At 42.0% G+C, this 17,219-nt stretch overlaps 1 protein-coding gene across 1 annotated transcript; it reads left to right on the top strand.

Moving 5' to 3' along the window:
• Window positions 1-12,371: 12,371 nt before the first annotated feature.
• LOC119013237 (lipid droplet assembly factor 1-like) lies at window positions 12,372-15,536 on the top strand. The gene is made up of 5 exons (XM_037087564.1): window positions 12,372-12,545; window positions 12,727-12,839; window positions 12,914-13,082; window positions 13,171-13,316; window positions 14,975-15,536. The coding sequence occupies exons 2-5, from the start codon at window positions 12,744-12,746 to the stop codon at window positions 15,032-15,034; spliced, it is 471 nt and encodes a 156-aa protein (XP_036943459.1). The 5' UTR covers window positions 12,372-12,545; window positions 12,727-12,743; the 3' UTR covers window positions 15,035-15,536.
• The last annotated feature ends 1,683 nt before the right edge of the window (window positions 15,537-17,219 follow it).

The raw sequence follows: 17,219 nt of genomic DNA, 5'->3' as shown, positions 1-17,219 counted from the left end.
TTCACAACCTGGAGCCTGCATTACCCACAATGCAACTTAGCTATACAGTGACATCACCCATTTTCTGTATAATTGTTGACAATTCAAAAGACATAGACTGACCAGAAAGAATGTGACTCAGGTTTTTTCAGTTTTGAATGAAACCTGTAGCAGTAAAAACACCTTCTAACAGCTAAACTGAATATTCACATGACCGAACCTTCTTGGCCAGAATCTCTCTTTTGCTTACTGACGTTACAAAAGCCACATTTAACGTCAACGTTTGCACAGCAATTAGAACGATCCGAGCATGGACCGGGTGTTTGCCTCAGCCCCACACACTCCATCTGTGAGCTCTCCAACAGGAACATGAATGTCAATAGATGATCGGTGACTTCATCCTCAACACCCTGCAGAGCTCTTACAGCAGCACCGGCTGGGTCCACCGCTGTGCTGCTGTGTGGCCAGAGTGTGTGGGTGTGTGAAAATGGTTTGATATAATTTGTGCAGATACACTGCTCAATGCAGTGACAAGCGGGGATTTGTTGTTCCACTGCTATGACTCAACTGTAACAATCCAGGTGATAATCACAGGGAGGGATTCACCTGTGTGTGTGTGTGTGTGTGTGTGTGTGTGTGTGTGTGTGTGTGTGTGTGTGTGTGTGTGTGTGTGTGTGTTTGTGCGTGCGTGCGTGTGACTCAGCCGACACTTTGTCCCTGTCAATGTCAAGATAGCTAAAAAAAGTGCACATGAGAACAAACATTAGCACATAGTCACCATTTTGTTCGCCTGTAATCACCTTTGATTGGACTTAAAGCAACATGTCTGTGTCAGCTTTCAAACTCCCCCTGGTTACATCCACAGGCACAGTAAGCCAATCACCATCTTGCTCACATTCACAGTCTACCAATCGTCAACACGGCTCACGACGAGCCAATTAACACCTTCTCACGCGCACCCACAAAAAAAACCTTGGCAAATATGGCTCGTTGCTAACTGACATTTCCCTGCATAAACAATCAAGTCACCCACCAGCAGCTGAACAAAAGGATCAGTGTGCCTGCTTCGGTGAGCCAGCCCTGCGACTGGCCTCTTTCGTTAAATCACCGCTCCGTACACGCTGAGGTCACCGTACTTCTCATCCGTACTGTAACCTAAAGTGGGTCTGTCTGATGAATGTGCTGTCAGCCCACAGCCATCTCTCATGTGAAGCTTATGCAACAGACGAGGAGAGAAAAAAAAATGTGAGAATGAAGAGAGAAAGATGGAAGGACAGGGAGGGTGTGTGTGTGTGTGTATGGTGTGTGTGTGCGTTTACTGCAAAGTCTTACAAGTGTGTTTTCTGCAGTGATAAAGATGGATGAGTCTGTCTACTGCAGCTGATTGTGAGCGTGTGCGCACAGGTACAGGTGCATTTATTTATCTATCTGGATGTCAGGCTGGTGTGAGCATTTTGGAGTCTCTTTTTTTTTTTTTTTTTAAGAGTGAGAAAAAACACAACATCCACTGCAAGGGCAGGATATTTCTAAATCTATGTCAGAGCTATTTATTATACATGTCCGTCAATATTCAAAGCAGGAAGTGTAACTCATGCATTGTGGGGACAGGCGTCTGCAGATATTTACGCCGCCCAAACAAACTGTTCCTATTTCAAAATCACATACAGATACTTGGATGAGATTCAGACGTAAGTGATGACAAATTGAGAGAAAAGTTAAAGAATAATTAAAATCCCGTCCCCTTCTGTTTCCACATCTCAAACACATTTCAGCAAGAGATTCATGTGACACTGTGAAACACTGCAAAAGCATAAAATATTAAATTGTCCTCTAATAGCAGGCTGCAAGGTTCTTAATGAAGACATTTTTTAAAATTAAATTCCATCATCTCAAAGTCAGTAGGTTTTGTGAATTGGTGTTTGGTTAAATGCCTGAAATAAGGCCACAGGCTGAAGATATTTTCACATTTTGTCCTACAACATGAAATACTTTATTAAAAATATTAATTATTAAGAGCTTACATGTCTGAAAAACGTTAGATGCTCACATCAGTGAGACCACAGAAGTTGCTGGGGGCGGAGACTCATCTACTCACTAGTCCGGCTTCACGGGCTGACTTCAGCTGCAAACTATTCCAACTCTAACTTCTAACTGATCAGTGTACAGAAAATGTGTATAGTAATTGTGTTGTAAGATGCTCAGTGGTGGTGATGATATCAGTTTATAGCCTAGCAGCAGCGTTTTACTTCCAGCGATTTAATTCATGCTTCAAAAAAGTTTTTCAAAGTTTATAATCGCGGCTGGATTGCATCATTTCATCTTCATCATTTCATCTTCATTCAAATTAGCCGGGCACTAATCCGGATGTTAGCTGACGCTGTTGGTTAGGGCGCACGCTCTACGGGCCACATGACACGGAAGATCTGTGTCACGAAGTCGAGCCATTTTGGCTTTATGCACCACGGAGCAGCTCTCACCCAGGTTTTAATGCACCGTCCTCGGCTGGACGACTTAAAATCTAAGGTGCAGCTCGGGCATCATCTCTCAGAGGACGTCTGACCTGAACTCAACAGGTGCCGTGTGTTGCACATCCGAGCCCGGCACGGGTAATGTTCGCTGGAGCACTTTGGCAGCTGTTGCCATGGTTACGGCTTACCTGTTTACCCTCATTACAGACATGTACAGTGTAGATGACCTTGGAAAGGCATTGTTCTACTCACACAGATATTAAAGATTTTCTCGTAGACACACTCTGCTCTGGACAGTTACATCAAGGCAGATGTCACTACTACTCACACTGACCACCGCAGCCAACGCAACGATCAAAGATGAACAGTTTTCATTCAGTGGTAGCTGGCACACGGATGGATTACTAATTAGAAAAGGCTTATTATTATAGAGAAATATATTCTCTATTAAGTAAGTTGTCGAGCCAGGGTGGTTGTTTTCTTCCACAGCGACGCATTTTTTTCTCCGTGCTGAGAGAATAATGAGTTTTCTGAGCTGTGGCGACATTCCCCAGGGATAATTAGTAAGGGATCAGGCTCTGGACTAACGTGTCTTTCGTGGCCATTTCTAGAGTAAAGGCTGCCTGTGTCGACGGAGATCTCCTCCTGTGTGGTAGAAGGGATACAAATCGTTTAATAGCCGGGGCCTCTAATTGCCCCCAAAAGAAATCCTTTAGACTTTGAGTGAGATCGGAGCGATCGATGGTATCACAGGCAGCGGCGGGATCAAGGAGGACCAGGCTGGAGCGCTGCCCGGTGGCACCAGCTGTAGGGATGTCATCTCAGGCTGTTAGCACCGATATCTCTGTAATTTGATTCAGGAAGTAAAAAAGATCTTGTCTTCTGCACCATGACCTCTAGATCTGGTTAAGATAAGCAGCCGAGTCATTTGATTTCATGCTACTGTCCTTTATGCAAGAGAAATATATTTTCAGGAAACTGTTCTTGTTCATTAGATAATAGATGTGATCGGCGTATTCTGTGTTGCCAGCTTTTTCCATCTGAGCCTGTACGTCCCCACCACTCATCAACAGAGACATCCTATTTTGTCAGCACATGACAATATACGCTCATAATATGCTCCGTAATCTCAAAAACGTCCCAAATGGTGCTCGGAGCAAGAAGACACTTTATGATTTTAATAAAGTTCTGGGATTGTGATGATTATCATTTTTATGCCGGGGCAAAACTAATTTTGCTCTCGCCGTCTCTGTCTTTCGGTTTCTTAGTTTCGCGCTTTTTTTTTTTCATGAGCTTGGCATTTTTAATGGCATAATTAATTTCCACAAGCACATCCTCTTAATCTTGAGGTCGGATCACAAGAAGCTTTTTAGAGGAAGTTTTCACATGTAAATCAAATTTGGTTCAAGGCCTTGGAGACAATAGAAAGCAACGATCCCTGCAAAGACTTCCCCTCGTCTTCACATTGACGTGTTGAAGAGCTCGTGGTGCCGTGGCATTGGACTGTATTGTATATCCCAACACAGAGGCGTCACTGATATTTCCTTACAAAAGGCTGATTTCATTGCAGCGCCATTGTATTAGATTGCTTTGTCTTCTTATTGTGCCTGTCATGAAATGTTCTTCGGTGTCAGCGTCTGTGACCGCTCCAAGCCCTCTCCAAAATACTCCACTCGTCTTCTTTACCGAGCAATAACTGCTATTATCTTTTTGCGGCAGACCCTTTGTGTCGGACCAAGTGTAAAAAAGTACATCATAAAAGGAAAAGAAAAGGGAGGCGGCAGCACTCCGTCGTCTGACTCAAGTACTTCTCACGGAAAAGCAGAAAGAAACCTTGCATGCGCTGTTTGCCGACACGTATCTGCAGGATTACAGTCACAAGTCTGTCACACCTGAGGCCTCACTCTGACTGCAGCTGGTGGAAATTACACCTTCAGACTGAGTGACAAACTTACACTTTGGGGTGTTGAGGCATCGAGGCAGGTTCATTTTGAGGTTTACATTCGGTAGGACTGAGTTAAAGAGACACAAAAGCAACATCCAGGAAAGTGAACTGCTCCTTTGGCTTATTGAATCCGCGCTGTGTAGAATTGTTCAAACCCAGCAGATCTCCAAGCGGTGATCTCAAAGTTTAAACAACTTTATTTCATGGGACTGTGCAGCCATTAAAGATACTTGAGATTTGTGATTTGAATAATTAATTCAATGAAATATTATAAAGCTTCAACAAAGAGCACGTGAACCTGTCGAGCAGTGTGAAATAAGTTCGTCTGTCCAACATTAAAGGCGACCAAACACTTCTTTTCTCAGTCAGATTCTTAAAGTGAAACTCCTGCTAAAATGCAACCTAGGCTTTTTTTGTGAATTCATATGAGTCAAAACTTTGCGTAAAAGCTCGAGAGAGGCACTTTTAAGATTTACCGTATTTTCATTTTCGGGTCAAGCTCATTTTCAATGGGAGTGGAAGGGGCACTTTTATGCTAGCATCAAAATTGTTATTTTCAAAACACTCTGAAGACTCGACACAACATGAAACTTCGCTCGTAGTATCACCAGGGCCTCTACACATTAACACAAGCATTGAGAACATTGTTTGTGTACAAAGAGTTTACTAAAAATAAGGTTTTTGAACAATTCATGTTACCAGCAGCTTGTTCCGCTCGCATCCAACCGTGTCTCTGCGCTTTATAGCCATTTTATACGCATCAGTAAATTGCTGATGATTTGAGATTGGAAAAGGCACTAAAGCTTTGTTGCCACTGTGCTGTTGCAACAAACAAACCTGCTGAGCTCCTCTCTTGACAATCACGGAGGAGCCTCATGTAGCACTCGTGGCCGCCCTGTGATAGCGAGAGCTGATGAATCCATGATAATCCCCCTTTCATCACACCCAGTCCCTCTCTCCCCAGCTGCCTCGCCTGTGGCTGTGAATACCCGCCTGTTCCAATGTAATACCCGCCGACCGACCCCCCATCTGCTTTCATCTTGGCTAACCGCGCCACCTTGATGTTGGAGTAGTGCTTAATTCGGGATGGTTAGAGCATCAAAACAAATCTGCAAGTCCAAACAACCCTGCCGCCACAAAAGGTCACCTGTGAAGGTGACGCCGGAGTGCGCTCGTGCGTCTTTGTCTGAGCATGCACCTGACAAATTTGTTAATGTTTGCATCACAAAAGATTTGTTTAGTGAGGGCTGAACAGAGGGGGGTGTTCCCAGATGTGGTGCGCTGCAGCAAAGTGCTGAAACCACACGAAATTGCGGGTGAGCCGAAGCTCTATTTCCTGCCCAAAGCACACACTGCTGCATGGATTCCTCCCCTCGGTTCAAGGCAGTCAAGGCGAGGTTTAATGAGCAAATTCAAGCAGCTGACATTATAACTGCGGAAAAGAAGGGTCTCTCCTTTGCCTTCCTCGGGGACATATTGTCAAATGATGGAAAATACAAAAGGATGGCGGCAAGTTTAATGAGACAGAGGAAGTCCTCATGCCACCTCTATTCATCCTCTCCCTCTCCTCCTTCCTCCTACAAAGGTCTCCTCCAGGTCAGACCCGCACAAAGGGACAGCAAATAATGGATCAGGGTGCATTACTCTCCCATCACCTTTCTTTAATAATGACCTTCCCAGCCAGTCCTCCTCCTTCCTTCTGATTCCATCCTCTTCCAAAGGCCTGTCACTAATCCTGCATTAGTTTTTTTAGCCTGCTCCCCCTTTAATCATAAATCAAACAGTGTATCAAAATGGGAGAACAGATGGCGGCGACCGCAATCCATCAAGATACCGGAGCTGAGCGGGGGGGGAACTGCATACCTGATGAGGAGCCATAGCAACACAACGCAACAATATTTGCTGATCAGGTCCATTTTTCTTCGAGGTGCTTTTTTTCAAACTGTAAACCCACTGACCCAGCTTCTCCACGGGGCCACACCACTTTGTCATTCAGCAGAGCCTCATGGATTTTGCATCTAATTGGTGAAAAAAAGTTTGTTTTTGATAGACTGCCGCAGCGGTGTGTTGATTCAATAAGATTGAATGTGGGAAACACGCTCATTAAATATGCAAATTCAATCACTATTCTTAATGAAGTGGATGATGGACCAAAAGTCTGATGTTGGGTTTTGCTGATGGGACCAAATAGCAACATATGAATCCTACAAATGACTGTTTGCAGGTATATGGCTGTATATACTGCATTATACAGTATATTATATATAAGGAACAGGTTGACTTTTTTGGAATGATATTTATGTACTTTTTTTACCAGAGGGAAGACAAAGAGGTTCAACATTCTCAGGTCTGTAAATTTGTTGAACCACCAGCCGCTAACTTAGCTTAGCATGATGATGGGAAGCAATGAAACAGTTTCAGAGATATTTAGACGTTATGTTCCACAACATAAAATACATCACCGGCTCTACGTGTCTTAAATTGTCATTCACATTTAGATAAACATATAATGCTATAGACCATATATTGGCCATTTTCCTGATTGGGATTGGAAGCTCCAATGTCGTACTGCTTGTGTTAAAACTGGGAGGGACCTCAGGCCACATCTCCAAGCAAAAATATATTTTATGAGCCATGAGGTGATTTTCATAAAAAGGAATTGGCCACCTGTCAAATTCATATTTAAGCAACTCCAAACATAGCTGCTAACTGCTACTAACTGTTTAATTAACTGTCCAGCTAGCAGTCCTGTTAGCTGACTTCGCCTAGAGGTACTTGAGGTACAATATGACTCAGGACAAGCTAGATAGCGTGCTAATTTCAATTGATTTCTCTGCAACACAAAACATAAACGTCTTTGACTCAATGTCAGGTCTGCAGAGTGGCAGAGTGTGTGTGAGAGTGTGTGTGTTTAGCTAGTTTGACGGACAGGTGGGCCGTCCAGCCATTTAATACGGGCTAATTTAGATGGTTGGGTGAGCTTATTGGACACCAGATGTTTTAATTTTCGTTCACTGATTGCTGTCAGAGCATTATGAGATGTTCTACGAATTGAACAAAGATGCTGCTGAAACTGCTTACCAACCCTTGTTTGAAAACATACACTCAGCACAGATGCGTCTCTCGGTATTCTCTGTTTGAACAATGTATATCCTCCTGGCGATACAGCTGCCAGTGTTGCTGAGCTTTGAGAGGCTGCCGAGCGCTCTGACTCCGTCCTCCGCAGCGCCCTTTACCGCCCTCCAGGGAGCTCCCTTTGAGCCTGTCCCTCTCCCCAGTCAGAGGGACAGGAACCGAAAATGACCCCCTTCATCTGGCAGAATGACAACCACTGACAATGATGACCATCCTATTTGACACGGGGCAGACTCCAAAGACATTTTTTACTCTCCCGTGGCCAGCTGTTGGCCCCAACACTCCTGTGCAGCTTCAAAGAGGGGTGAACAAAGTCTGGACTGGGAGAGGGGGGGGGGCGGTTAGAGATGGGTGTTGTGATGGAGAGGTGTGGGTATCTGGCGTGACAAGCCAAAAGGGGAGAAGGAAAAAAAAAAATGGCACCAGGTCCCTCTCGTTTTCTCATAAAGCACAGCAGGCTTCGACTGCAGCATGTCAGCGAGGGACAGCCGTCAATAATGTCACACATATTATCATTTTAGCAGCCACACAATGGGTGGACATGCATCAGGTAGCTTAACGCGGAACAGCAGGAGATCTCAGATTTTTACGCTCCTCCTCCCGCAGTGATTAGTTTTTTTACAATCAGCGCATGTAAATTGGAACTCAACTGACAGCCCATCAATCAACACGCACCCCGGCTGCAACCTATTGAGCTGCTCGGCACGTGCCAGTAGACACATCGTACAGTCAATTTGCTCTCAGACACTGGGATATATCTCCGCAGCAAAGGTATACGGGGCACATTAGGAACATTCAGCTTCCATCTGCAGTCGAGGAGGAGGAGAGCGGGCTGCCTGTCACAGGGGCCATTTGTCTCAGGAGGAGCCGGAGAGCAACTTTCAGCTGTCTCATTTAGTCGAAGAAGGGAAATGACTTTAAAACTAGTGTGTGAGGTGCGTTTCAGGATGAGTGTCTCATAATAAATGTGGTCAAAATGTTTTTTTCTAATGTGAGTTTAGAGCAGGAAAAAAAACAGAATTTATGTTGTTATAAAATCTCTTGTTTCAGATCTAAATAAATAAACTTTAGGGGAAAAAAAATAGCCAAATGTCAAGTGTGTAACAAAGCAGTTGCAGTGGTTACATCTGTGCAGCCCAGTACTGACCTACATTTGATTTGCTTGATATTGATTAATTCAGGAAGTGATTGATAATATTGAACTCACACTGTGGCAGCAGGGGAGACCCAAGTCATTACTCATAAACCCATGGATTTGGATACAGTTTTTACATTAGGTTAATGTGTATTTGTGTCCTACTCTTTAAAGGACAAGTTCGCCCAAAAGCGAGGGAACCAGTGTCATGATCTACTCACCCCTGTGCCGATGGAAAAGTCGGGTGAAGTTTCATAGTCCGAAACAGAGTCGCAGCATTCTCCTAAGCAACTGAGGTGGATGGGGACTTGTTTTAGTTAGTAATGAGTGGATTACTATGTGTTGGTTGTTACTGCGCGGTTTAAGGTGAATGAAGACAGGCTTAATCAAGAACTTTGTGTGTGCGTGTTGCTTGCCGAGATTACCCACAGTAGCATGGTAAAGGCTACAGGTAATTTTTTAACAACACTGACAACTACTGTCTGCAGATGTTTTACAGATTTGACGGACAGACGACAAGGCCTTGTTATCAAGGTCAGGGGTCAGCAGTCAGCGATATCGCTAATGCTGCTACAAGCTTCACACACTGCTCACTCCTGAAGGCGCTGGTTCACTGAGTTCATTGTGTTTAGCAGTCTGGAGAAGTGGATGCAGTCTCTCTCTTCTCTCTCACCAAATCATTCCCTCGTACTCAATACAGCGGAATGATTAATTAGTATGGCCGGCAGCTATAAAGGGTCCAAATAAGTTGTCATCACTGGTCCCGGGGGTGTCTCTCTTTTGCTGTAGTTCAGAACAGATCACACTGCTATTTCCCTCGTGAAGACCTTGCAGTTACGTGCCCACATATATATAAAGCTACCCAAAAACTCCAGGGGGGGGGTTTACTTAATTTGTGGGTGGCGGTGGCAACACCAGCAATTCCTATCTTTGATCGAAGAAGCAATCAGCAACGGTGGTGAAGTTCAGTCCTTTAATATTCTGATCACCCTCCCTCTTCACGCAGAAATCCGGCCGTTGCCATTTAATAGCAGCACAGTGCAGGAAGGGGAGAAAGTGCAGTCATTATTTTCCGAGGAGGCATTTCAGTCTGACAGCAGGGAAGTAAACTGGGAACCCCCCTCGTCTGGATCTCTGGAGAACTTCTGCTGTGATTTCCCTCATAACAAACCAGCTGCGGCAGCCGCTCAACAATCAATCACAGCATTGAACCGAGCATGTTTAAAACTTATGACATTCCTCACTGTAGCTCTCTATAAACACATCAGCAGGGCTCCTGATGTTTCCGACTCATTAGTCACATGCAAACGGCAGCAATTTTGACTACGTGTGAACTTATTTGACACAAACTAAAATACAGTGTTTGGCTTGTTAGTTTAACTTTAATCTCTCTCAGAGAAAGTGAGAGAGCAAGAGCAAACTTTACCTCACAAATAATTTCATAATTCATCCCCTGTCCTATAAAAGACGATTGGGGGTTTATGGCGCAATTAGGCGGAAGCAGAGAAAGCTGGACATGACATCCGTCATAATTAGTGACAGTGGTCCTTTAATAGCGGTGAGTAATATGCTGGGGAGGAATTGTAGAGGTGGTGATGACTGAGAATTAGAAAGGACCAATGTAGATTGCTCAGTTTAAGATTCTTTCAGATCCAATCAACACTGAGCCATAAAGGTTGTACAGTATATATAACTGCCTTTTAATGCTGCATAGAGAACAGGAAGGGCTTGGCTGTAATAGGGTCACTAAATCTGAAAGGGTCTTGTACATTAAAAACGTTTAATATATTCAGATTTAACGTACTGCGATTTTGTGCAGGCGTGCACTGTACAAAATACTGCTGCTGCAGAAACGGTCTGTTGGATAAGAGACCTCGTCCCTCGATTCTGTACCAAATGAGTCAAATGTTCGACTTCCAAAAATGTTCCTCCTGAAAGTGTGGATCGGTGTCAACATCTATTTATATTATTCTGACCTTTGACCTAAGATATTCTTAAAAAAAAATTAGTAATTCCACCCAAATCCTATAAAAACAGGTGTGTCTCATTCAACTAGCAGCCAAAGACATTGTGGTGCACCTTTCTTTCTCTAAATAAAAGAAATATAAATGGTTAAATATAAACAATAAAGATTATCAATTCATTTATAAAACAAATCACAATGGAAGTATACTTTCAAAACAGTGTCATCATCCATTCCTGAGAGGGATCATTTTCCTTACATAAAATAAGTCCACGATATCTGATGGAAAACACGACTACGGGATCATTTACACAAAGGAAAATGGAGATTCTGTCTAGTTGTGTAGCTATGGATTTGTGAGCTATTAACACAATTACATGTAAACAATGTAAGGTAAATGTGTAATCTCATCTGCAAAGATGTACCAATCTGAAGAATACTGTTATAGTTAGGAGTTTAGAAATGCAAAACACTAAGATAGGCAGGGAAAAGGTAGGCAAGACAAGGAACTCAGGGTGAGCTTTTGTTAACAAAAGCTGAGATAATTTACAAAGTAAAATCCAAAAACCGGGAAGTGTAAATCTCAAATGTAGCAAAACAAAAGCTGAACAGAGTACAATGTAAAGCAAAGTACAAACTAGTAAAAAGAAGTGACAGACAAGGCACAGGTGGACACAGGAAATGGGCTGGAATTGAAACCATGGGAGGAAATTAAAGCAAAATATGACACATGAGGGGAAAACTTCAAAGTAAAACAAGAAACCACAGACACAAAACCAGAATCGTGAGAAATGCTCATGTCAGATATAGTCATCAGCTATAAGTGAAATTTGTCCAGGTCTCTACCACACCCTCATTCTTACCTTTTGTATTTTGTAATTCCCTTGTGTGCTTTGTATTTATCTAGGTGAAAAAAAACACAAACATTGCCATAGTTTCAACGTTGTTGAAAATAATGAGTATTAAGAACATAATAATATGATAAGAATTTGTATCTATGCTTTTCTGCTCAACATTAACATGGTTTTTACCAGTACTGATGATCTTATTACAGGTGTATAGCTATAGGTTAAGTCTCATTCAGTTGCAGTGTCCTATTCTGACCTTCAGAGGGCGCTGAACAGTCATGATGGTAAATACACTCAGGTCCAAAATACAGAATAGAATAAGAATCAGTAGTGATATCTGTATTATTTCCACTGAATGTATTTATTTCCATAAGAATGGAAATAAAATATATGATAATATTAATACAAAAATACAAAAATATAGTTTTAATTCATTGGTATTTAGCTTTACTCTGAATTTGGTAATTATCTTCACAAACTAATATAGTTGTCTTATTTATTTAGTTATTTAGCTCAGTTTAAAGCCACCACACTTCATCAGATGATACACAGCGAGTGTGAGGGTTAGGGACTCAGACATTAATGGGAATCTTATGATTTTTTGTTTGTTTGTTTGTTTTTTGTTTTTTTTTGAGGAAAGTATCCAAATTTGAGTTTTCAGAAGTTCATAAAACAGTCGCACACTTATCACACAGGAAATATAGAGGATACACTCGATCTTGCCATTTTCATTTTAATTAGAGTGAAATAAGGAATATTTTTAAGTAGACGCATTCCCCAATAATTTAAAGAATCTGTCACATGAATATGATGATTACACAAAAAAAACACTGCTCACAGATGTTTGTAAAAGTGAACCTTCAGTCCATGTGGTGAACAGTAGATGGCAGTCACAGCACCAACAGGCCTTTTCTGATGAGCAGTCCAGAAGAGGAAGAAGGAGGAGGAGGAAAAATGAGGAAGAGGGTGTGTATTTAAACAAGGGTGTGTTGCTCTCTGTTGGAGACGTCTGAGGCGACGTCAGGACACAGTTTCATGTGTTGTGAGCTGGCAGCTTTACTACAGTGATCAGGTTTGTACTTCTTTTAATTTTGTTACTTGGTTTCCCAGAAGTGTTTTGGGGGGAGGTCATGCACAGAACAGCTGCCAACACAGTGAACTAAAGTCTTCTGTTACAGCCAACAGTCTGTATATATCAGCTGTACATTGTTGGATCGAAGCCTTGTGTGATTGTTTTCCCTTGTTGTCTTCAGTCTCGTCAGATGCGTGGATGATGGATCACAGCAGCAACAGTGATGTGACAGAGTTTCAGCAGCTGTGGGGAAGCTGGAACACCCTGTTGGACCGAGTTCATGATGACCCCAGGGTAACGTCTCCTTGCCTTTCTCTACCAGGAAATCAGAGTTTTGCATGTCAGCCGCATCTTCGTCTTCCTCCCAGGTGTCACAGCTGATGAACACAAGGATTGGGCAGTACCTGAGCAGCCACCCTGTCCTGGCCCTCGCAGTGATGCTGTTCGTCGCCATGGCAGCAGTGCCCGTTGGACTCTTCCTCGCTTTTGCTCTTGTGACCATCACAGTGTCTGCAGTGGGCTTTGTTTTCTTTGACGGTAGGTGTGATCCTGTCCATGGCGTTTAATATGACGCTCTACCTGGCAGTGCTTTTTATTCCTCAAATGATTTCTCTGTTTCTGTCAGCGGTCCTGTTGTTCGTAGGAGGGGTGAGTCTGCTGTGCGTGCTCTCCGGCATCGCCTTCTTCTCTGTCATGGTTTCATTCATCTTCAACGTGTTTTATATCATCGCCTCCAACATCCTCAAATCCTATTACCCCCATCTGACAAAGGTAATGTGCTGGAGAAGAGTTATTTTACTGTAGCGCCAGAGTTTTTGATTAAGCACACTTGGCCCTTTTTTTGTGTGATATATTACCATTTTAGACCAAACTAATCTCTTTTTAGTCACTTGTGTTTTTTGACAGTGACCAAACAGAGTGTCAGATATTAAATGAACTTGAGTATTAAAAGTAGTTTTCTGGGAATAAGTATCAAATGTAGAAGTAAATCATATGTATATTTAGGCTCCATGCATGCAGCGACTGAGCGTAACAAGTACAAATTTGAGGTACTGTAAGTTGTCTATTTCTATTTTCTGCCCCTTTTATAATGGAAGCAAATGGTGCACTTGATACAAAATAGTGCAGTCTTTAATTAATTTATTTAAAAATCATCTGCCAAACATAATTTTAAATGTGTTATTGTATTTCTGCTTCGCTTTAACAAGAGTGTCCAACATCAAACCAACAACAGACAGACATGCAAAGGACGGCAGCTATTCAGTCACAATAACCTGGTGGGCATCAGCTCATGGCATCAACTACAAATGCTCTGCACCAGACCATCCGTTTCTTCACAAGACAAATTGTTCCCCTCTGGACATATATCCACTGAAGTTGTCCCATTGTTCATCGACCATGTCATTTTTACAGCTCAGCCTTCCTCGCGTCTTTTCACATGATACATTTTCCCTCATTTTCACCCATCACATATTCGGTGTAGGAGTCTGAGGCTCCCTCTAACACCGAAGAATCACCCGAGCGCAGTCTTTAATATTCCAAATGCAGATTTACTTAATTTCAGCTCTACAGTTTTGTCCCAGACGTCCAGAATGTTCCTCAAGGGACACAAGGGAGAAACCCTGAGACATTCCCATTCTGTGTGCATGAATGTGCCGTTTAATTTCTAACATCGATCATCTTTAATTGGGTCCATTCTGTTAAGTTTTGTTGGAGTATAATAGTTCTTTTGATAGTTAAATACATTTGATATCAGATACATTAAGACTTTTACTCAAGTATTATTTATAGGGGCGACCTTCACTTATGCCAAAGTAATATTTGAACACGATAAGTTTTACACAAGTAGGATTGTACATGCGTGTATTTATGTATATTATCCGGTCCAGATCTACATCAGCATTTTTTTCTGATCATCGTAATCAGTGTTTTACTTGTTTTTCCTGGTAGCCGATAAAAATAAATACATTTTAAAATGTGCCGCTTTGGCTCTGATGCAGCAATCTGCAAAATATCTAGTGACTGAAGTTATCAAATGTAGTGGAGTTAAAAAGGATCATTTAATACTATTTGCCTCCAAAAGAGTCAGAAAATTGATATATTTAAAACGAAGTAGTAGAAAGTAAGCTGAAACTAATAATTGGGTGTCAACTAATGAATTAATCGGCATCTGTTTTCATAATCAATTAATCGGTTTGAGTTAAAAGTTAATGATCTGCTTCCAGCTTCTTAAATATTAGATATTTTCTGGTTTCTTTACTCTTCTATGACAGTAAACGGAGTAACTTTGGGTTGTGGACAAAACGAGACACGAGGACATCATCCTGTACCTGATACTCATCCTCTGCTCTAAAATGGTCATATATACAGTATATATCACACTCAGTCATATTAAAATCAGTGACATTGTTCCTTTTCTTCTTCCCCAGCGAGGCAAAGTCCAAGAGATGCAGAGTGAAACGTCAAAGCCACAGAAAGAGGAGGAGTAGCTCGATTCTTCCTCTGCTCGTCGGCTCTAAAGCACTGAGGCCTCAAATCAGCACTCCTGAACTCCTGACGCTTGATGGATACGACTCAAGAGGACCGTTGAATGTACTGCATGTCGTCCTGCAGCTGTAACACATTTTCTAAGCACAAGGACTCCCTGACATTCACTGTATCTTTTTTATACAAGGTAAAATGCAATTAGTATAAAACACCTTCAGCAGCCAAAGTTTGGTTCAACTTACCTTTCAACAGCCTTAATATTCATGAAGTTAACTTATTTTCGTCTTATTGGTAAATGTTCTAACTGAACAAGTTTTTTAAAACAGCAGCTTAAAGGAAAATGTTGACTTGTGTGCTTTATCCAATGGAGCCATGTGCACCATCCTCTTTGTGTACGTCTACACAAGCCTAATTGCACTACAATATAACTGTTACTTGTTTGTATTTGCTGTTACTTTACATTTGTGGTGCAGCCTTGAATAAATTCTCATCAGCTTGAACATGCATGTATGTGCTGTTTGTCTTTTTGTTCAGAGTTGAAGTGCACTGGCCTTGACTATATAAAATGTATGAAATGATCCACCCATATACAGTCCCTGACAAAAGTCTTGTCATTTATCCAAGTTGTAGGAACAACAAATGACTTGACTATTAGTTGATCAGTTGGAATCAGAAATGGCTCATATGAAAGGCAAAGGCCTCTAGATTATGTTTATTATACCAAAATAAAAGTTGTGTGTCACTGAGTTTCACCATTTAATTAGGACAGAAAGGTCAGATTATGTTTGGACAAAAGCCTTGTCGCATACAAAAATAATGTCCGGTAGAAATTATACTTTATTTTGAATACACAAACATGCTATAGTAACATCAGATGATAAAGTCATGGTGCCTTGGGAAAAATAATATTGTGTAAGACTCCATGAGTTTGGAGGACTGCATCCATACCACTCAGCAGTGACTCAAATAACTTACCGATGAAGTCATCTGGAACTGCAAAGAAAGCAGTCATGCAGGACTCCCAGAGTTCAACGAGATTCGTTGGTTTCACCTTCCAAGCCTCCTCCTCCATCTTACCCCAGACATGCTCAATAATGTTTATGTCTGGTGACTGGGCTGGCCAATCCTGGAGCACCTTGACCTTCACTTTCGGGAATTTTGATGTGGAGGCTGAAGTATGAGAAGGAGCGCCATCCTGCAGAAGAATTTGCCCTCTCTGGTGGTGTAATGGGCAGCAAGAATTTGATACTTCAGGCTGTTGATGTTGCCATCCACTTTACAGATCTCTCGCACATCCACATGCTGGATGTAACCCCAACCATGATTTTACCACCACCAAACTTGACGGTTTTCTGGATGAATCTTGGATCCCTGCAGGTTCCAACAGGTCTTCTGCAGTATTTGTGGTAATGGGAATGCAGTTCAATGGATGATTCATCAAAAAAAAAAAAAAAAAAAGTCTTCTGCCACTTTTCCACTGTCCATCCTTTCCACAAGCTGTGGACCTTGGCAAATGCAACACGATTCTTACATTGTCTTCTGTTTAATGCTGTTTTTTTTTTAATCCTCTCCGCTTGACGTTTGGATTCATTGAACATGTCTGCCACCTCGGCAGCAGACTTGGTCTTCAGGCTGCTGATGATCAGCACTTTGGTCTGTGGCTGAATCTTTGGCATGTTGTCAGAGGTCAGGTTGGACTTCACATGAAGGTCTGGTGCGCTGGGGGTTCTTTTTATACACACCTGGGAATGTGTTAATTACAGTGTTTGTCACAGGTGGAGCTCTAATCTGTGATTGGTTGAATCATTTAAAGACACGGCAAGAATTTTGTCCAAGCAAATCTGACCTTTCTGTTCTAATTAAATGATAAAACTCAATGAATGACACACGACTTTACTGTGGTATAATAAGTATAATCTAGAGGCCTTTGCCTTTAATATAAGCCACTCTGATTCCAACGGATCAACTACATCAAGTTTTGTTGTTTGTGGTTCCAACAACTTGGATAAGCGACAACACTTTTGTCAGGGACTGTAGAGTATATATACTCAATGTGTATTTAGCTTGTGAGTGGGCAGAAGTAATCTTTTCTGGGATGAATTGAGCTCCTAAGCAAGCGTTATGTTGTGTATATGTGTGGTTGTGTTTCATTATGACCCTTTTTACTGTTGTTTGTGTCAAAGACGA

The sequence above is a fragment of the Acanthopagrus latus genome, chromosome 23 (genome assembly GCF_904848185.1).
Source record: "Acanthopagrus latus isolate v.2019 chromosome 23, fAcaLat1.1, whole genome shotgun sequence".
NCBI classification, from domain to species: domain Eukaryota; kingdom Metazoa; phylum Chordata; class Actinopteri; order Spariformes; family Sparidae; genus Acanthopagrus; species Acanthopagrus latus.
This window is presented reverse-complemented; position numbering and strand designations above follow the sequence as displayed.